This window comes from Castor canadensis, chromosome 13, assembly GCF_047511655.1.
Source record: "Castor canadensis chromosome 13, mCasCan1.hap1v2, whole genome shotgun sequence".
Taxonomy (NCBI): domain Eukaryota; kingdom Metazoa; phylum Chordata; class Mammalia; order Rodentia; family Castoridae; genus Castor; species Castor canadensis.
The window spans coordinates 85,917,503-85,940,288 of record NC_133398.1 but is presented as its reverse complement, the minus strand read 5'-3'; the positions used below and the strand labels follow the sequence as shown (position 1 = coordinate 85,940,288).

At 38.3% G+C, this 22,786-nt stretch overlaps 1 protein-coding gene across 9 annotated transcripts in view; it reads right to left on the bottom strand.

Moving 5' to 3' along the window:
* LOC109703260 (kinesin-like protein KIF27) overlaps positions 1-16,827 on the bottom strand; it is an 85,340-nt gene extending 68,513 nt beyond the window's left edge. For 2 of the 9 annotated variants that reach the window (XM_074052174.1, XM_074052175.1), the window contains exons 1-3: positions 12,558-16,693; positions 9,057-9,257; positions 3,234-4,192 (exon numbers count right to left, since the gene is read on the bottom strand). In XM_074052174.1, coding sequence (XP_073908275.1) covers positions 3,234-4,192; positions 9,057-9,257; positions 12,558-12,855 — 1,458 coding nt within the window. In that variant the 5' untranslated portion in view covers positions 12,856-16,693. The other 7 variants (XM_074052177.1, XM_074052178.1, XM_074052172.1 and 4 more) reach the window with 6 other exon arrangements.
* Between the last annotated feature and the right edge of the window lie 5,959 nt (positions 16,828-22,786).

Sequence of the window (22,786 nt, the reverse complement as noted above, 5' to 3'; positions counted from 1 at the left end):
AGAGTTAGAAGCCAGCCTGGACTCCATAGCAAGACCCTGCATCAAAACAGCAACCAAAAAGAAATGACAAACCATAGTTATTCACACTTGGGTATGTAGCAGATATTTTCTCAAAAATGAGAAGCTATCATTTCAAGGAAAACAACTGTTACTAATGATAAAGTTTCACAAAAAAGTTAGAATTCTGGAAAACATTTCTGCTAGTATTAGCTTGATGGCTTCCAATAAATACTTAAGGACTTTATTAGTGAGATCACTGGTGACATTAACAATAATGGCTGGGTGTGGTGGTGAACATCTGTAATCCCAAGTACTCTGGAGATGGAGGCAGAAGGATTGAGAGTTCATCTAGCCCTAGGAAAGTTAACAAGAGCCAATTCCTCCCAAAACAAAATATAAACAATAGAGCTAGAGGCACAGCTCAAGTGGTAGAGCACTTGTCTAGCACATTCAACCCCCAGTATCACAAAAAAAGGTAATCTTTTGGTAATATAACAATGAAATTGAGTATCTGTATAACTTAGTACAGAAATATTTTGCAAATGACCAGTTTATGATACTCAAAATCATCTGTGGGTAAAAGATCCACTTAAGGTAAGACAGGGCTGGTGGCATGGCTCAAGTTATAGAGTGCATGCCTAGCAAGCACAAGGCCCTGAGTTCAAACCCCAGTACTTCCAAAAGAAAAGAAAAGGGCTGGAGGAGTGGCTCAAGTGGTAAAGTACCTGTCTAGCCATTGTGAAGCCTGAGTTCAAACCCCACTACTGCCAAAAAAAAAAAAAAAAACCAAATAAACAAAAAAACCTTTCAAATCATACATTACAAGTAAAGACTTGTTAAGTTCTGCTCTGATATCAAAGAAGAATTTCCAAGCCAGGAGTGGTGGTATATGACTATAATCCCAGCTACTCAGGAGGCACAGAGGATCTCCAGTTTGAGGCCAGCTTGGGCAAAATTAACAAAACAAAACAAAAAGGCTAGGGGCATAGATCAAGTGACAGAGCACTTTCTTAGCATGCAGGAGACCCTGGGTTCAATTACCATTATGGAGGGGGAAAAAAAAAAAGCAAAGAATTTCTACAATTATCTGACAAAGTTATTAAAATACTCCTCCCTTCCAACTACAAATCTACATGAGACTGGCTCTTCTTTAGAACTTCAACACCATATGGTAACAATCTGATGAAGCACATAATGAAAATCCAATTGTCTTCTATTAAGCCAGATGTTAAAGATTCCTGCAAAAATGTAAACAGCTCTACTCTTACTCTTTTTTTTTTTTTTTTTTACAATGCTGGGGATAAACCCAGAGCCTCACAAATACTAGGCAAACCCTCTACCACTGAGCTACATCCCCAGCCCATGTCTTGGAAAAGTCATTTTTCATGAAAAAATGTTCTTTATACTAACAAGTTAGTAACTGGGTTATTACTGTTAGACTTACTAAATGATTAAGTAGTTTGATTTTTTTTTCAGTTTCTTTTTTTTTTTTAAATAACACTTTTTTTGAGATAGGACTTCACTACACAGCCCAGCCTGGCCTTGAACTCATGATCCTCCCACCTCCCAGTATTGGACCACTCCAGCCCTCAGTTTAACTCTAATGTGGTAAATCTCAAAGATATATAATCCACATAAACAATAGGTCTTTGGGAGCATCTTGATTTTATAAGTGCAAAGAAGACGGGAATGGTGTTTCAGGGATATAATCCCAGCAACTGGGAAGCAGAGACAGGAGTTCAAGACCAGCCTGTACATAATGACCTGGTCTCAAAAAAGAAAAAAAAAAGCAGGGGCCAGGTGCAGTGTCTCATACCTATAATTCTAGCTACTTAGGAGGTAAAGATAAAAAAAACTCACGATTTGAGACCAGCACAGGCAAAAAAATTAAAAATTAGGAAGACCCCATCTCAACAACAACAAAAAAAACCCTCAGGTGTGGCAATCAGCACCTGTGAGTCCAGCTATGAGGGAGGCCACAGGTTAGGAGGTAGGAGGATCTCAACTGAGGCTGGCCCCAGACTAAAAGGGCTTGTGTGTAGCTTAAGTGATAGGGCACTTGCCTGGACTCAAATACCAGTACTGGAAAAAAAAGTGCAAAGAAGCTCTACAATCAAAAAATTTGAGAAATGCAGTAATACAGAATAATACAAATGGCTTCCAATACATATGAAGGTATATAGAAACTATTTCTAAATAGAAAGCTATGCTTTTATCTATGTCTTCCTATATTTCAAAACAACACAATGGAAGTTGGACACCATGGTACTTAAAGGAACTGAAGGCCCATCCATCTGCTCACTGGCTTCTGCTTACAAACTCTCAAAAGCAGAACCAGATTTATCTCATTCTCCACTATCTCACCCATGACAAACAATCTTCATGCAAAAAAATGGAGAGGATAATTCTGAACTCAAAATATGTACATACAATATGAATGCATCTTCATACCTACATTGTTTAAATATTATTAAACATGTCAATTTGTATTTTTTTTTATCTTTACTCTGAATTCAAAGGAAAGTACTGTCTTTTACTTTTTTTTTTTTTTTTGGTTATACCAGGGCTTGAACTCAGAGACTCAAACTTGCTAAGCAGGTACTCTACCACTTGTGCCACACCTGCAGTCCATTTTGCTTTGGTAATTTTGGAGATGGGGGTCTCAAAAATTGCCTGGGCTGGCTTCAAAATGCAATCCTCCCGATCTCAGCCTCCCAAGTAGCTAAGATTGCAGCTTTTATGAACCATCGACCTGCTGGAGGTGTGGCCCAAATGGTAGAGTGCTTGCCTACCAAGTACGAGCACTGAGTTCAAACCCTAGTACCATCAAAAAAAAAAAAAATCCAGAAAAGCAAAACAAAACCAAAAAACCCTATAGACCCATAGACAGAGAGAAACTGAATGAGGTACAAATTAATTTTGTTTCTGAAAACATTTCTTCTCATCTTCTAAACTGATAGCAAGGTCCACAAGGTTCTACTTAATAAAATATAACACATTAAGATATATTTTAATCATAAGAGAAGGAAGATGAACCAGTAAAGGTAAAATGTTGATGAAGAAGCAACAGGAAAAGAAAGAGTAGAAAGAAACAAAGCAAGTGAAAGGCAAATGAGATTTTACAGGTAACTCATTTTAAAAACTTCTGAAGTTCCAAAGTGACTTTTAGAATTTACTTGCCCAAATAAACATAGTCCATAAGAAAGTTACTCATAAAAATAATGTCTAGGTACCTGGTATTTCTTAAGCTTTCTCTTCAGCTGGAGAACTGTAATATGCTGTGGTCCCTCTTCCAGATTTTCAATGCCTTGGATCCCTCGGAATGAAGTGAGGACAGCCTTCCTGACCTTTTGGGTCATGTTAAACCACTCCTGCAGTTTGTGCTGCTGCTTTTGGTTTAGTCTGACAGAATCTTTTAAATCCACGAGGAAGGTAAAGGCCTCCTCTACACAATTTTGGTAGCCCTGACACTCCTCTTGTAGCTGAGCTACTTGCTCCTCAAGAGAATGAATCCTGTTTTTACCAGGAGCGCCCTCTTGATGGATCTGGCTAGTTCGGCTGATACTTGCCTGCTGGCTTTGCAAAGCTTGTCGCAGCAACTTAATTTCAAATTCCATTTCATCCATTCGGTCTGATTCTGGGCTAAAGTTTAAAGTGTGTTTGTTTCTAATGTTCCGTGCTCTGTTGGCATATTTGAGAGAATTTAAGGACTCATCAAAGTCCGAGGAAGATGGGCTAACACAGGTGATCATGACAGTCTTGGCCCTGCCTCCCAGGGAATCTTTCAGAAGCCGAGTAATTTTAGCATCCCTGTATGGGATATGTGAACTCTTCCTGCGTGGGTGTCCAAGAGCACTTATTACATTTCCCAAAGCCAGCAAGCCACTGTTGATTTGAATGGATTCTTTGAACCATTCACTGGTATTCCCGGTTTTGGTCACTCTCTCTGATCCAGCCAAATCTACAAAATGGAACTTGGAGACAGTTTGCCGATGTGAATACCATAATTCATCTTCAGCTGCTTCTGAATTTTTCTCAATTTGACAAATGCTGATTGTAAAAATTGCATGTGATCTACTGGAGTGTTCATTCATCTGGGTGGTACCTGTATGTCTGGCCGCATTCCCCACCTCCAGAAGACTCATCACCTCATCCACACTCTCCACATGGCATTCCTTGGCCCCAACAAGCACTTAAAATAGCAACAGCAAGTTTTAAAACAAAGTTTTCATAAAAATCTAGCACAGTTAATTTAACCACATAACAGTTATCATTTTCTAAACAGCCCAGTCAAGATAGCTCCTTTTAAAAAAATAGCATTTCAAATAACAGTAACATCTGCAACATCATTAAATGATTTCAGAAAATCTCCCAAAGGAACCATTTTAATAGACACTACACATTTTGATGTTTAAACTCTAAAAGATCTAATATATTTTTTTAAACCTAGGTTTTTTTTTTTTTTGTCAAACATCACATTTGATTCTTTAAAATGACTGACAAAAAAATCTTGAGCTAGGAGTATAGCTAGGGGTGTAATACATGAGGCCTTGGGTTAAATCCCGACACCCAAAAGAAAACCCCAAAACAAAAAAGTACATACACACATATACAATGCAAAAAAACAAACAAACCTTTGTTTCAATATTCTGTTTTGTCTTACTTAGGTAGTTCAATATAGTTTATCTCTTCTGGATAGACTGGTGGTTTGAGTTTCTTGTATCTTATGGAATGTAATTATTGAATCTTATATCAAAAATGACAAAAATAATATATGCAAGTTGTAAAACATTAAAGAATACTGAAGTATACACTATACTACTATTCCTAATAAATGTGATGATTAATTAAAAGAGATTAAAGATACTACTCAAAATAATCAGAAGTAATTAAAAGAAAAAAATTAGTTTCTTTTCAATTTTGTTAATATTCAATCCATCCTTATCTTAAGGGTGTTTTTGTATTATGGACTCATAATCAATGATGAATGAAATACAAATACAAATAAAGTTGATAATTCATTTAAAAAATAGGTATGTCCTACGTAGTATCAGATTGCAAGGTAAACAGATAGCAATTCAAAAAAAGCTTCTATTTTTTTTAACAACAGTGTAAGAACCAAATGCAACTTAAGCTTACTACCTGCATTAATTGTTTATATCCAAAAATACTTCAAAAAGGAATAGGTACATTTGAGATTTGAATCAGAAGTAAAGCTCCTGATCCTCACTCGAAGTACAGTGCCATGTTTCCTCTTCAATCAGATCCTGTTGTGTCACTGTTTCTTTAAAAAATAATCATTTCACTTATATTATTTCTATCATGACACTTTTGAAGTAACTAGTTCATTTAAAGTTCTAAACCAGTTGAGGTGGTTCATGCCTGTAATCCCAGGTACTTGGGAGGCAGAGTTGGGAAGACTGAACTTTGAGGCCAGCCTTCTGGTCAAAAAAAAATTGAGAACCTATCTCAAAGAACAAGCCAGGCGTGATAATGTACACATGTAATCTGAGCTGTGCTGGAGGAATAGGTAGGAGGATAGTGGTCCAACGGTAGCTGGACAAGAAGCTTGAGACCCTATCTGAAAATAACTACAGCTAAAAGGGATGGAGGCATGGCTCAAGTGGTAAGAGCTTGTCTAGCAAGCATTATTCCCTGAGTTCAAACCCCAGTCCTGCTAGGTGTCAGTGGCTCATGCCTGTAATCCTACCTACTTAGGAGGCTGGGATGAGGAGGCTCGAGGTTTCAGGTCAGCCTGGGCATCTGTGAGACCACAGCTTCAAAATAACCAGAGCAAAATGGACTAGAGGTGTGGCTCAAGTGGCAGAGCACCAGTTTTGCAAGCATGAAGCCCTGAATTCAAAACCCAGTCAGACCAAAAACAAACAAACAAAAATCTGCCAAAATAAATAAATAAATAAGGTTCTGAAGTACCTGTACTACAAAAAGTCAGTGTTAAAATATCAAGGTTTATATAATATGGCAATGAAAACGCAAATCATCATAAGATTTTCATGAAATTTTTCTGTTGGACTATAACTTAGCACCATGGTTTTAAAACCCACTTGCATATCACCTGGTAGCTTTATAACCTATGTCCAGATCCTATCTCAGGTCAATTACATCAGAATCTCTGAGAGGCAGAGATGAGAAATCATTTTTTTAAGTTATCCTAGGTAATGCAAATCATGTAGCAGCCAAGGTGGACAAATACTGCTTCAGAGAGGTGCTAAAGAAATTTGTCAAACAAACACATTCTGGTTGTGAGACATTACATAAGATACATGGCAGCTGTAATTTGCTTTTGTTTGTTTTTTGTTTCTTGGTGGTGGTACTAGGGTTTAAACTCACGGCACTTGCTAGGCAGGGGCTCTACCATTTGAGCCCCATCACCAGCTCTTTTTTTGCCTCATTTTTGCCTGAGCTGGCCTCAGAGTGAGATCCTTCCAAGTTCTGCCCCCTGAATAGCAGACCCACGGGGGTGACTCGTAACACCTGGCCCCAGCTATGAAATATTTTGATCATCACATTTATTAGGAATAGTACTATAGTGTATACTTCCATGTTCTTTAATGTTTTACAACTTGCATATATTATTTTTGTCATTTTTGATGTAAGACAGAAACATTCAATAATTACATTCCATAAGATACAAGAAACTCAAACCACCAGTCTATCCAGAAGAGATAAACTATACTGAACTACCTAAGTAAGACAATAGACTTTCTAAAATATAAAACAAAAACTACTTTGTTCAAACATCTGGATTGCCACAACTGCCAACACAGGGCTATAAGAAGGCAAGATTTACTGTCCCCTGTAAGTTGCTATTTGAATGATGACACTCATTTTACTGTCCTCAGTGCTACAAATTCCCACAAGGAGTCAACTCTTCTGGCAGGATCTCCAGGAAAGTTTTACTAAATGTGTTTTCTAAGAGAAGAGGACACCAAGAACAGTTATTGCAATGTCATTAGTAAGAAAACCAGAAAACAGTCTTAATATTCCAACAAAGGAATACTTACTAAATAAATTATTATACAACATTGACGAGACAAATTACTATAGGACATTAGTTATAACTATGAAAAAATAGGGCTGGCAGACTGGTTCAAATGGTAAGAATGCCTACTTAGCAAGTGTGAATTCAAACCCCAGTGCCACCAAAGAAAAGTTAAACATGAAAATACCTAGAGGGCCAGGCAATGGTGAAGCACATCTGCCTATGATTTCAGTTACTTGGGAGGCTATAAGGAGGATCATAGTCTGAAGCCAGCCCCTGGCTAAAACACAAGACCCTATCAGAAAAATAATTAGAAAGCAAAAAAGGCATGGGGATGTGGCTCAATTGGTAGGGTGCCTGCCTAGCAAGTACAAGGCCCTGAGGACAAAACCTACTACCAGCCCCACCAAAAACAAAACAAAAAAACTTAGTGACATGAAAGTGCTCACAAAGTAGAAAATAAAAATGCAAAATTAAATTTGAGCTTGCAAGTACATATTTTTTTAAATTATATGTACACAGAAAAACAAATTTGGAAGGAAATACAAAGAGAAGTTGTGGACTGGCAGTAGTGGTAAAGCACTACTTGCCTACCATGTATAAAGCCGTAGGATCAATCCCTATCGGCACACACAAAAAAAAAAAAGTTGCATGCTGGGCACTGGTGGCTCATGCCTGTAATCCTGAGACTCAGGAGGCAGAGATAAGGAAGATCGAGGTTCGAAGCCAGCCTGGTCAAATAGTTCCAGAGACCCTATCTCAAAAGCACCCATCACAAAAAAGGGGCTGGTGGAGTGGCACAAGGCATAGACCCTGAGCTCAAGCCCCAGTACCGCTAAAAAAAGGTTGCCATTTGTAGGTTCTGAGGTCAAAGATTAACTTTAACTTCCTAACCCGTAGTTCTCTATGTTTTCAATATGTTCTACAGTAAAAATACTAGCTTTTAAATCAGAAATTGCCAGACATGGTGGTGCACATCTATAATCCCAGCTACCCTAGAGGCAGAGACAGGATGGAGGTTTGAGGTCAGCCCAGACAAGTGCTGGAGATCCTATCTCAAAAACAAGCTGAGCATGGTGGGGCACACCCGTGGGCCCAGCTACTCAGGAAGTGAAAGTGGAAGATCAAGGTCCTAGGACAGCCCAGGGAAAGTTAGCATAAGACGCTATCTAAAACACAAACTAAAACCAAAAGAGTTGGGGGAATGGCTCAAGTGGTAGGCCACCTGCCTAGCAAGAGCAAGGCCCTAAATTCAATCCTCCATACCTCACAAACACACAAAAATTGTCATTCCTTAAAGCACTTGCATTTTCACCTTCCCTTTGCAACCCTCTCCCATTTCCAAACAATGGGTGTTAATTAATGAGGTTAACAGGTGCAAGCAAAGAAAGTTAGACCTCAGAGAAGCCTAACAAAGGATGGTAAATATCAATATGGACAAACAAAAACAAAAACACTAAACTTCTTTAACCAAAAAAAAAAAAAAAAAAGAAGAAGGAAGAAATAGGTGTTTGGGGAACAAAAATCAAAGAGGGAAAAAGGAGAATTTCAGATCAATTGGATGAACAGCTGAAGGAAAACCATCCTTAATTTCAGAGTATCTCTGAGAGTAAAAAACATACAAAAACAAACTTAGCCCATATCACAGTTTCAATAGAGGTCAGTCCAGAGGGGGCTGACCTCAATTATAGGAAATCAGTACCTTCAATTACAAATTAGTAAATTTACCTTACCAATCAGTCTGAAGAACTACATTTTCACCTGAGTGATTTAAATAAGACTGATAATCAATAAGCTATTTAAAATATTGGTTTTGCCAAAGTAAAAAATGAAAATAAGAGGTTGGGGTGTAGCTGGATAGTAAAGTGCTTACCTAGCATGCACAAGGCCCTGAGTTCAATTTCCAATGCCACAAAAATAAATAAATAAAAAGCAAAAACAGATTAATTTTGCTTATATATCTGTTTTTAAGAACTCCTTGGATTATATCCAGAAGCCGAATTAAGTGTATCTGTTTGCTAATGAAGGCAATCAATTAAGTAGGCTACTTTACCTGTGTTTCCTTTTTCATCTTCTCGGATGTGAAGATCTTTCATGGATGTCTCCAACTCAAGAAGATCTCTTAGGTCTTCCTTGTATACTTCTATATAGGATACTTTTATATTAAAGTCAATACTAGGATTTTCAGTGATGCTTTGAAATATTTCTTGGATAGCTCGAGGAATGATACCCTTTTGACCCTCTGCAACTGAAGCTAAAAATTAGGACAGGAAAGCACATCTGGAACTTGAAATGTAAGAAAAACCACACAATCCAAAACATACTTAATAAATGTATTTTCTTATATTTTTCTGCTATAAAAAATGTTAAGCCCTAAAACTCATGGACAAAATAAGCCAAGTGCCAGTGACTCATACCTGTAATCCTAGCTACTTGGGAGGCTGAGACGGAGAGGAACACTGTTCAAGGCCAGCCTAGACAAAAAGTTCTCAAGACCCCTTCTCAACCATTAAAAAGCTGGGTGTGGTGGCATGCACTTGTCATCCCAGCTGTGGTGGAAAGCATAAAATAGGCTCACAGTCCAGGCTGGCCTGAACAAAAAGCAAGACCCTATCTTCAAAACAACCAAAGCAAAAAAAATGGCTGGAGGTGTGACTCAAGTAGTAGAGCCCCTGCCTAGCAATCACAAGGCCCTGAGTTCAAACCTTAGTATTGCCAAATACATTTATAGAATTAATACAATCTTCACTATTTCAAAAAAAATTTTATCACCCTAAACAGAAGCTCTGCATCCATTAAGCACTAACTACCTCCAACCTCTAATATACTTCTTTCTCTATACTTTCTTTTTTCTGTACTGGGGTTTGAACTTGGGGCCTCATGTTTGCTGGGCAGGTGCTCTATCACTTAAGCCACTACACCAGCCCTCTCTGACTATTCTAGATATTTCATGCAAGTAGGCTCATATAATATTTGCCTTTCTGTGTCTGGCTTCTCCTATTATATATCAGAACTTCTTTTCTTTTTTTCTTTACAGTAGTACTGAAGTCCTAAGTTCAAATCCCAGTATACCAAAGGAAAAAAAAGTTTTTAAAAAGCTTACAAGGTAAATTTTAAAATGAAGGAATAAATTGAGACAAGGTTAAGTAAGTTTTTATAAACCAGGTTAGAAAATCTGCACAGTATTTTTAGCATTGTTCCACAGAAAATATATGCCAAGCAATAAAAGATTCACTAGCAAATGAACCTTAAAAACAACATGCTTCGAAAAAAAAGATCATTGAAATTCAGATTTTTGGCAACAATCATCCTAAAATCTGAACCTCTATTAACTTGAATGGACTGCCATCCTGTGGCAAGAAAAGGAAGCTGTTTGTTTTGAAGTTTGTTTTTCCAAAACAAGGGAAAATTCCTTTTTAAGAGTTTCCAGACTGGGTCTAGTGGCACTGTAAATCAAGCATTTGAGAAGCTAAGGCCAAAGAACCTTGAGCCCAGAGGCCAGTCTGGGTTCCACAGAGAGTTTGAGCTCAGCCTGGATTACCACTTCAACAAATAACAAGGCACAACAATTTAAAATATTTAAAAATTTGAATTTCAAATATTTATAATACAGATTAAATATGTATTTTGGTAACCTAAATATCACATTCCACATATGCAATGTTGGTCTTACATTCCTGAAACAGACTATTTCAGAGAGTAAACTTGTGAAGTTTAATATTCAACAGTCATTACTTTGCTATTTTATGCTACTTAAAGGATATACAAGAGTCTGTACTCACAGTCTCTAATATAAATCAATATAACTAAGTCACAAACCTCTGAATATTTTATAGCTCCTATTGGTATAAAGCATATACTACATCTTTAAGATCATAAGCCATCTGCCAATTTTTAAAAAAAGCTACAATTCTCAAGAAAAAATGCAACTTTTTACTAGAAATATTGAATTCTGCAGAATGGTCATTTTTAAAAATTGGCATATGGGCAAGGGAACATAGCTCAAGTGGTAGAGCACCTGCATAGCAAGCATGAGACGCCTGGGTTCAAACTTTGGTACCATCAAAAATACATTTAAAAAATAAAACAAAATAAAATAAAAATTGGAACATATTGGGCTCTTCAGGCCTCTCCTTTTAATCTTTGGAATGAGGACTTCCTCATACTATACAGCTACTCTCCAAACTCTTCCCAATCTATGCATGTAATAAGACATTATTATATGAAAGTCACACATTTCTGAAAGTCACATATTCTATATTTGAGAAGTATAAAAACAGAAAAAATTGAGAGCTACTATATAAAGAGAAAATACTAAAATTTAGACAATGATGCATATATACAATATTCAAAAGTTTATTTTTAAATCAAAATGAGACAACAGTTTTCCAGGTGCTCTGAGAGTCATAGGTAGGATTCTCTACAAGCAGATATGAAATGGTGTGTGAGTGTAGATGTTTATTAGGGGCAAAGCCTTTGAAAGGAAGGAAGAGGAAGCAGAATTGTGCAGAAGTCACTCTGGCAAGCAGGTTCATCAAAGATGGTTCATGTGTTGTTTCCTCAGAAAATAACACATTGGAAATGCTTTGGAGACTGTGTTCCATCTTTTTCAGCTTTCCATAAATAATGTTCATAAAAAAGTTTCTTGGTTAAAAACTCTTCATGCTATGTGAAAATGAACCATGACTATAAATGATTCTTTACTTTATTCCAGCTCCTGAAACTTCCGCAGAACTTTTTTTTTTTTTTTGGTAAAAACCAATTTTAGCAAGAATCCTACACAGTGTAACAAGAATCCTCCAACCTCAATATCTCATCAATTACTCATCGTCCACCATCTCCCAGATGATGTCTGATCACCCTGGCCTGTCTTCTACAAGAATTCTATTAGTGCAGTTTGGTTAGAATCCTCCTAACTCTGATGTTAGTAATTTTCTATCCACCAGCCTCACCTTGTCCTCTGGCTATAAATTCCTACTTGTCCATGGAATTGACCCCAATCTGTCTCCCTCACTGCAAAGTCTCATTGCAGTGGTACCTACACCTATCAAAATAGTCTTGAATAAAGACTTCCTTACTATGAAAGAAAAAATTTGTTTCTGGCATAAAAATATAAATACAGGAGAAAAGTCTAAACCCAGAGCATCATGCTTGCTGGGAAAGTACTCTACCACTTGAGCCATGTCACCAGTTCTTTTGGGGTTTTTTTGCTTTATTTTTGAGATAGGGTCTCCATAAATATGCTCAGGCTGGCCTAGAACTCCTGATATTCCTGTCTCCATCTCCAGAGTAGCTGGGATCACATGCAACCACTATACATGGCACTGTTTTAAACTTCTTTCCAAGAAAAAATAAAATCATAAATTAGATTATTCAATGAAATCTCAATATTTAAAAATAAATCCTTCAAAAATAATGATTGTATGCCCACATTTTATTATCCTATTCATTCCTTCATTATTCAGTCTACATACTAAATATCTACTGTATTGGTTATTGTCTTATTTTAGTTTCTTTCTAGTGTCTCAAATAAAACTCAGTATGAGAATCTTACCAATATGGCCTCCTCCAATGGTGTATGTCTTCCCAGATCCAGTCTGTCCATAGGCAAAAACAGTTGCGTTATAGCCGTCAATGAGTGATAACACTAAGGGCTTTATACACGTATTATAAACTTCATCTTGAGTGGAATTTTTACCAAAAACAAAATCAAAAGTAAAAACTCTATCTCTCCCAATGATAATTTGCTGGGTGTTTGGAATAACTCTCACACAAACTTGATGATTATGAAGAACTTCTTTACAAAGCAGAGGTCTAATTCTTACGGCAACTTTTACTGGTATTTCTTCCATGGCAGCTTAGATTTTATTAAATAGATTCTCTACTTAAATGTTCAGTATACAGTGTGAAAACATCCATTTTATGTAAGATCTGGACTCCTGTGTATCAAAATAAAAGACAAATTTTAATTACTGACTCCTAGTAAAAGAAAAGCAAAGTCATTTGGAGCAGGTTTTTCTTTTGTTTTGTTTTCTTCCCCAGAAAGAAAACAAAGAGGGCTGGGGATGTGGTTTAAACAGTAGTGCCTACTTTACAAGCAAAAAGCCCTGAGTTCAAACCCCAAGCCTCAGACCCCAGTCCCACCAAAAAAAAAAAAAAAAGTTACAAAAGAATAAATCTGTTTTGTAAAGTGGGTCAATAGTTTACTTATAAAGTGACATGATGTCTGTATTTGCTTCAAAACAGTTGAGACATGGAGGGCTGTGAATTAGTAAATTACAAAACCAAATGATAACCACATGGAATTCTGCTGTGTCTTTATTTCTACAGTGGTAATATTGACCAGTCCATTATTCTAAATACTGACTAATTAAAGAGTTGCAAAGTTCAGGCAAAGCTGGCTGAGTGGCTCAAGTGGTAAGAATGCCTATCTAGCAAGCAGGAGACCCTGAACTCCTGTGCCACCAAAAAAAAAACCTCAGGCAAACATTTGTATTAGATCTTAGAGCTATTTATTTAAAAAACAGCATCTCCTCTTTACCACAAATGTTAGATGTAAATCTTATGAAAAGTTTCTCTGTCAATATAGATTTAAAAATAAGTAAATATAAAAATACTAAACTTTTTATTTAAAATAACTAAAATTAACAAAAACTACTTTTTCCAGTCATAAATATTATGTTGCACTTATTTCTGAAACTCTCTGGTGAAATTAATACACTAAAAATTAAACTGGAGGGCTGGCAGAGTGGCTCAAGACGTTAAGAGCGCCTGCCTAGCAAGCATAACACCCTGAGTTCAAACCCCAGTGCTGCCAGAAAAAAAAAAAAATTAAACTGGAAACTACATTTACAATGAACAACCTGAAAATGAGGAAAACAATTCCATTTATATTAGCATCAAAAAGAATAAAACAGTTGGAGGCACGGCTCAAGTAGTAGAGCTCCTGCCTAGGAAGGCCCCGAGTTCAAGCCCCATTGAAAAAAAAAAGATGAAAATACCTAAAAAAACAAAATTAACAAAAGGTTTATAAAACTTACACTTTGAAAACTACAAAATATTGTTAAAAGGAAGTAAAATAAGTTCTAAAACAATGAAAAATATCTTATGTTCATGGATTGGAAACGCTGACCTAGGATTTGGCAATTGCTTCTGAGATACACCAACAAAAGCAAAAGCATAAAATAGACCAACTGGACTTCACCAATATTTAAAACTTTGTGCCTTAAAGGACACCATCAAGGAAAGAGAAAAGACAACTCACTGGATGAAAGAAAATATCTGTAAGTCATGTTGCTAGGCAGGTGCTCTCACCTCTGAGCCACTCCACCAGCAGTAAGTCATGTCTCTAATAAAGGATTTCTATCTAGAATATATAAAGAATTTTTGCAATACAATAACTTTTTAAAAAGCACTCTGAATCTAGGTGGTTCCATGGAGAAAGAAAAAAGAAATAAAAAATAAAAAGCAATCTGAAATGGGCAAAAGACCTGAAAAGGCAATTCTTTGGAGAAAAAGGTCAATAAGCACATGAGCTGGGCGACATTGGCTCATGTTTTAATGCTGGCTGCTCAGGAGGCAGAGATCAGGAGGACTGCAGTTTGAAGCCAGCTCAAATAATTGGAGACCCTATCTCAAAAATACCCAACATATTAAAAAGGGCTGATGGAGTGGCTCAAATGGTAGAGTACCTGCCTAGCAAGCATGAGGCCCTGAGTTCAAACCCCAGTACAGTCGGAAAAAACCAAAAGTACATGAAAAGATATTCCAACATCATTAGCTATCAGCGAAATATAATCGAAACCACAATAAGATAATTCCACACCCACCAGCATGGCTAGTGATCAAAAAGGTAGATTAAAGAAGTGTTGGTAAGAGCTAGAGAAAATTGGAGCCCTCATCTACTACTAGTAGAAATGTACAATGCCACAGTTACTTTATAAAAACAGACTGGTGGTTCCTAAAAAAGCTAAACATAGAACTATCATCCGATCCAGCAATTCTACTCAAAGAAAACATGTTGCATAAAAACATACATCAATTTTTAGTCTTGGTAGGATAAAGCTTACACTATATAAAGCTTTTTAAAAGCTAGCAAACATGTGATCTATGTGCACATTTGAAAAGTAATCAGTTTGGGGTGAGGCTAGACTCACAGGGCAGAAAGTAGTATTTTATGAACTACTTGCTATGGAAATGTTTATGACATATTTAATATTCACTTAGAAAAACTCTGAGCAGACTACCTTGCACTTATAATTTGGAGTGCAGAGTCAGCCTGGAGATTACAACAACAAAAGCCATTTACATCACTCTATTAGAATACCATTGAGAGTAAAAATATATGGGGTTCCTTAGGATGCAAAATCCCAAAACAGTCAACAAACTACCTTTAATGAACAAAACAGAGATATACCTAGCCTTGGCAGTTTTAATCATTTTAATCAAATTCAGCACTGAAAAACTAAACGCTCATGTGTATGGTGAATCCTTTTTTCGATCATAAAGGACTACAATTATTTGGTACTGGAAACTTCCAAACTGCAGGGATGCTATCTTCTTTCTTCCAAATTGCTCTGAACACCTACAATTGAAATTTTCATCATACAGATCAATTTGCTTTTTAATGACATAGCACTAAAGCAAAAGTAAAGGTCTGTGTTAAGCTAACCCTAACTGCTTTTAAAGAAATTACTATTAAAAAATGTCAAGTGTAATTAAGATATTTTCACTTTCTTGGTTATGATGGTGGGAATATAGCTATCGAAGCTCACCTATTTGTAATCATTCAGAAACACTAATGACCCATACAAAATCAAATTCTTTTTAATCTGTCTATAACAATTATACTACTTCAGATTAACTATAGTTACTAGGAACAAGTATTGTCACCAACAGATGTTAACAACAAAGGTAAACTCTGATTGCCTGGCAATATTTCTGCATACTCAATAGGTTTTTGAAATGTGACCAAATGCGAGGCAACTGGTCCTTGATACCAGGTCATTGATCAGGAGGAATGGATGTCTCCAAGTACCTATGCCATCCTGTGCTCTTGGTTTCTTAGAAAGTAGTTGTCTAAAACTTGGGGTTTGCTAATTAATATTATCATAAGAAACTTCCTAGCAGAGAGTGAACTGCACAAGGATCTCACTACAGGCCACAAATGCATAAAGACGGTAGCTGAGTGAAGAGAGGAAAACGAGATATGTTTTAAAAACTGGAAAGGACGGCGTTGAGAAGTGTTTCAAAGGCAGAATGCGGAAGCCCTTCCTCTTTCTCCATGGTCGCCTGGCCCGGAGGACGCGGCTCGCGGGCTTCGCGGACGTTCGAACGCAAGCCTGGGTGGGAAGGGGCCCTGTCCCTCAGTCCCCTCACGGCCGACAGTGGGAGTACAAACAAGAGACACGCACGGGATGCGATTCCGCGACGTTCCCGGGATCCACCTCTACCTCAGTGGAGACCCAACTTGCCCCTGGAAGCGACGCTCGGCCTCGGGCCTACCCCAGACCTCTCGGGTGCCCAGCTCAGCCTCCCCGGCCCGCGAGCCCCCCCCGCGGCGTCCGCAACTCGGGGCAGCGCCGCTCCTTCCAACGGCGGGCACAAGCGGGATGAAGGGCCGACGCAAGGGCACCGCGGGCAGAGCCGTGTCCAGCTTCCTCGTCTCATCTGGCCGGCCGGCCGGCCGCCGAGCACTAACCAGTTCGGAAAGCCCAGGCCGGCGCAGAATTCCTCGACTTCGCTCAGCTACGCCGCCGCCTCCGCCGCCCACGCCTTTTGTTGTCACAGGTTCTCACAGCAACCGGCGCCGCCCGACGCCCGTCGCACCTCCTCCGAGTCGCAGCGTCTCGGCCCCGCCCCCTTATTGGCCCCGCCCCTTGTAGGCCCCGCCCACGAGCCCGCCCTGCAGTGGAGTTGCCGGGCGCCTTTGCCCAGCTAGCCGCCAACCTCTGAGTGTGCCTGCAAAGGCTCGCTGTATCCCACCAGCCACCTGTTCGCCTAGGCTGAGCGCCAAATATCTATCCACAGGCTCCCAAAATGAAACATTGCGTTTAAATATCTTAGCTGCCAATTCAGGTTGTTGGGGATGGGGGGAGAGTTTCTTGAGGTAAAATTTGCAAAATATAAAATAAGCCACTTTTTAAAGTTTTTTTTTTTTCCAGTGCTGTTTACTATTTAGGAGTGAAAGGAAACGCTCCCTAAGCCCTCTGAAGGTTCGTAAGAATGAACAGACAAAAAGAAAAGATAAACTTACTAACATGCAAAAGGAGAAAATTCGCAGCGGAGGGAGGCTACGATTACCTACTAACACAGCATGATTCAGAAACATTTACCCCTTTTCCACAGGGGAGAGGAACAATGAGAATATGATGATTTTAAGGGGAACTCAATGGACTTGGAAAAAAAATATCTGGAACCAAAAAAAATGGCCTGGGACAAAGTCCGTTGAGGTCACAGAAAAGACAATGATTCTTTTTGAAATATTGAATGGAACCAAAACAAAAGACATTGGAAAAAATACGGAAAACTCTGGAAGATACAGGCATAGGTAATATTTTTCTGAATAGGATTCTAATTGCCCAGGAAATAAAAGCAAGAATTGACAAATGGGACTACATCAAATTAAAACGTTTCTGCACATCAAAAACAGTTACAAGAATCAAGAGACAACCCAAAGTGGAGGAAATCTTCAACAGTTATTCAACAGATAAGGGATTAAATCCAGAATACATAGAGCTCAAGAAGTTAAACAGCATGGGCTGAGGGAGTGGACCAAGTGGTAGAGCACCTGCCTAGCAATCTGAGTTCAAACCCCAGTACCACCAAAAAAAAAAAAGCCAAACAGAAGAATAATACAATTAATAGAGCAAGCGGGCGCCTGTGGCTCACGCCTGTAATCCTAGCTGCTCAGGACGCAGAGATCAGGAGGATCGAGTTTTGAAGCCAGCCTGGGCAAATAGTTCACGAGACCCTATCTTAAAAATACCTAATACAAAAAAGGCTGGTGGAGTGGCTCAAGGTATAGGCCCTGAGTTCAAGCCTCCGTTCTGCAAAATAAATAAAAAAGCAAATGAGTAGACAGTTTTCAAAAAAAAAATTACAAGTGGCTAATATATGAAGCAATGTTCAACATCCTTAGCCAGAAAGGAAATGCAAATCAAAACTGTACTAAGATTCCATCTCACTTCTATCAGGCTGGCAATCAAGAAAACAAATGTTGGCGAGGATGGACAGGTAGGAGGGAGAGAAGTGTATATTCCTCCAACATACACTGTTGGTGGGAATGTAAACTAGTGCAACCACTATGGAAATTAATATAGAGGTTCCTCAAAAAACTAAAAATGGAACTACCTTATGACCCAGCCATACCACTCTTGAGCATATATCTGAAGGAGTGTAAATCAACATTGATTTACAAGATATATGCCTGCATACCTTTGTTTATTGCAGCTCTCTTCACAATAGCTAAACTGTGGAATCAGCTGAGGTAACCAACAATGATGAATGGATAAAGACTATATGGAATATACACACATCATGAAATACTCAGCCATAAAGAAAAACAAAATTATGCCATTTGCAGGAAAACACGTGGAACTGAAGAGCATCATGTTGAGGGAGATAAGCCAAGATCAAAAGGTCAAATATCAAACATTCTTATTTGTGGAACCTAGACCAAAAATGATGATGATGATACTACTACTACTAATAATAATGGGACATGAATGTCTATGGGTGACTGTCTTGTGGGGGGGATTAAATGGAGAGGGAAAGGAAAGGATACTGAAGAGTGAAGAGGATGGAAGTACACTGCAATATATACACAAGAAGACAGCATAATGGAACCCACCAAACACTTTGAAAGAGGGAGGAGGAGGGAATGGAAATGTAATGGAGGGGTGAATTTACTCAAGGTACACTGTATGCATGTGTGGAAGTATATAACAATGGTTTTACTAAGCAGTGATTTCTAATCCTATTTTCCCTGCTTCCCCAACAGTATTGTTCAGATTTTAATTCTGAAATCCTAATAAGGACATGCTCTCTGGTGTGGCCAGGGAAACCACAATATGTCATTGTGTCACAGTGCATTTCAGTATTACAAAAATTGTTATGAGTCACCTAATGCAAAACAAATCCATCTGTGCCTTTGCATGCTACTTCAAAGCCACCCAACCATCTGCAATCAGACTTCTTAGGAATAAATAGGCTACAAGTTTGGGTCCCAGAGAGTGTCACTTTTAATGTCTAGCAAATTTTCACAGCCTAATGACAAACTCCGCCCAATCACCATTTCTAATGGGAGGCTGACACTTGTAATGAAAGCAGTTCCAATGTGCCACTATAATGACCTACTTCTTTTGATTGCATTTATTTTTAATGATTATTTTCCCTGCATGCCAACCCAACCTGGACTGCCAACCTACAAATAGGGGGAGGGGAAGGGGAAGAAGCAGAAGCCTGAGACCCACTGTTGTCTTGGGCTGCACGGCCAAGTAGTGATATTTCTGAAGAATTTACACCCTTGAGTTAATACTGAATTAAATAAAACAGGACCATTCTTCCACTGTGTGGGATTCAGTAGAACTGAAATTATTACCCCAGCTTCACTTAAACAAAATACCTGGTGAAAAAAATTTGCCCACTGGTGTGTTTAATGAAAATTACTGTTGTCCTAAATAAAAGGTCTTTTAAGCAATCGTTCCAAGCGAAAAATGGAAAATGCTTTTCTCTGTAGTTCTTTTCACTGCAAAGGTTAGATCTGACTTGCTGTTTGAAATGAATTGACAGAGATGGAATTGAATGCTACAAAAGTCAGGATATGTCCATATGGTTGGAGTTATAATTTGATTTCAAAATAAAATTTATTCAAAAGTTATTAGGTCTCAACTCTGAAAGGTACTGTAGAGATAGGATAAAGCACAATGTCACTGATTTCTTATTGCACACTTATGTTCTACAAATAAAAGATGTGTCAAATATATTCCTGATGACTATCATTATTTTTAGGGAAAATTCAAAAAAGTCTTAGTGCTGTTGACAAGGTCTTTGTCTGACTTTATCTGTGGGCAATATCAACTTGTACATAAGTGCAAAGCATATCAATAAATATGAGAAACCCGTAGTTCATGAAGTTATTTAAAAATTATTAATATAATTAACACAAGGCCAGGAAGAAGATAATTAGCACTCTTTTGAAAGATAATGATTTAATCAGTGTTATTAATGATACTCATAATAGAAGATGGACAAAATTCTGAGACAAATTGTTCAGTTTCAAGTGAAGCTTCTTTGTGACACTTTAGCCATAAGAATGGGCTCCTCTTTCATTTCAGAGCACCAGTACACTTCATACCACAGCCCAGGTACAGACCATGTGGCTATCTTTATATCAGTGGTCTGAAATTAAAACATGATGTGGAAAAAGTCTATACAGCAAAGTCACAAAATAGGTGGAGGGAAGTATTTTGCAGCATGAAAGCCTTACTACCCATACAAGTACAAAATCCAAGAGGCAAATTAAAAATCCCATTCTTGGGAAATGTCATCATATTTGAAAGGGCAAAAGTCACACTGTTAAGTAGTTCACATTTTTGTAGGGCTTTGCTCATCTAGTCATCAACCAAGTGGGTTGGGAAACATCACATCCCCATTTTACAGGTGAGGACTCTGAGGCAGAGAGATAAAGCAAATAGAGGTAGAGCTTACATCCAGATGCAGGTAGTTTGTCTGTCTCCAAAGTCTGTTCTCTTAGATACCAAGTTTAATTGTATCACAAAAGAAAAATCAAAACACTTTACATAGGACATCCACTGCCAGTGTGTTGCCTCTTTATTTTCTGGATGCCCATTCAGGTTAGCGCCCCTAGCTGATAACAAGGGCCATAAACCCTTACCAGTGTTCTGGGACCGGATGGCTTTTTCTGCTGGATCCATCTCTGGTTGGATCTGAGCCAGTGAACTCATAGGTTAGTCTGTGAGGAATTTCCTTTCCTATCCATAGTTCATGTGCACTTCCCCCTCCAAGGCTTTGGGCAAGAATGACTTTCCTGAGGTCAATTAGAATCCCATATCTGAGGTAGGTGTTCAATAAATATTTGAATAGGATCAATGGAAATATTTCCAAGGCTTAATCAAGCCAGAGGCATTTTCAATATTGATGGGTTTCCTGGCAGCACTTCTAACCTCACTCAAGGTCCCTAGTGGTTGAAAATAGAAAGTAGTCAATTGCCTGCAGGCATTCATTGTTCTCCCCAAGATGACCTCTGGGAGAATTAGAAGGCTGCAAAGCCTCAATAATATGAATTTTACTGATTCAAAAAAAGCTCAGCCCAGGGAAAAAAGGCTTTTCTGCAAAGGTCATTAAACTAAAGTCTCTTTGTTGTACCTTGTACATCATTCTGGAAGGTAAAGGTGAACAGAAGGTTATTGTAACTCCCAGAAGCTACCAGTGTTTGTGCACCATATTCAGTTAGTAGTAGGTTTAATTATCTCATGCTGTTAGGATATAATAAACTCTGCATTATCTGTGGAATTGGTGAAAAATGGAGGGACACGAAATTTTGAGGTCCATTCCTAATACTAAACCCATTGAGCCATAGCTTCTGTTTCTCTTGTTCAGATGCATTGAATTAATGAGTGAGCAAAATAATCAACAATTCAACTGGTGAAGAAACAAGTGAATGAAGAAGCCAAGATCACCTGGACCAATGAGAGCAAAACATTGCCATCAACACCCCCACTTGTGTATCTGTTCAGTGGGCAGCCATGTAGATCATTTTCTGTTTTTACCGAGGCAATGGCTGGAGCCCAGAGGGGATCAAGCTTCTGGGTCTTGATGCCCTGGCCAAGAGTTGGCAGACCAGCTAGCTGAGCTCTGCTGAGCCGGAGAGCAGTCACAGTATCCTGTCCAGCAATGTGGCCAGAGGACCATGCTTGACACAGCTGGTAGGACAAAGAAGGCTGGCAGTGGGTGTTAAGTCTGAAAAGAGAGAACCAAGGTAAGAATTCAAGCGGTCAGAGAACCACAGATGAGTCAATCAGAATAGAGAAGATGGGCAGGAGTGAAGCCAGCTATAGTAAGCACAGTATTTTTCTTTGCTGGGCTTTCTTTCATCTATGTTTATTTATTTACTTATTTTTTACTGTTGTGCTGGGTGTGGGTATGCTGTGGCATTTACAAAATGTCTTACAATGTATCACATATATCATACTTGAATTCACCCCTTCCACTGCTCTCCTTTATCCCTTCCTTCCCCCAATTCCTGGAAACGTTTGAACAGTATCTTTTTTTCATTTACATATATTTGTGCACATTTTTACACCATATTCACCCTCCTACCCCCTTTTCCTACCACCTCCCCCCTCCCACTGGTATGGACACCCATTAGCCCTGGACAGGACCTGTTCTACCCTCCTCTGATTTTGAAGAAGAGAAAAGAAAAAATTTTCAAAATGTCAGTTTTGCTCATTTGAGAAAAAAGTAGCTTCACAGGAAGTTTCCCTGTGATAGTTCCATGTATATATGTATTACAATCCCAATTAGTTCATCTCCTCTATTTTTCTTCATTCTTAGTCTCTTTCTTGTTTAATTTTAAATTTTTAAATTTTTAATTCTTGTTTAAGAATTCTACATCTTAAACATCTCCTTGAATAGAGAGTATATCAACCATATTCATCTTCTTGGTTTCCATCTTTTAACCTACCTCTCTCTTATGTGACTTTTCCTTAGTGTGATCAGTTGTTCATAATATTGCTATATTTGTATGGGGTCTACATTCCA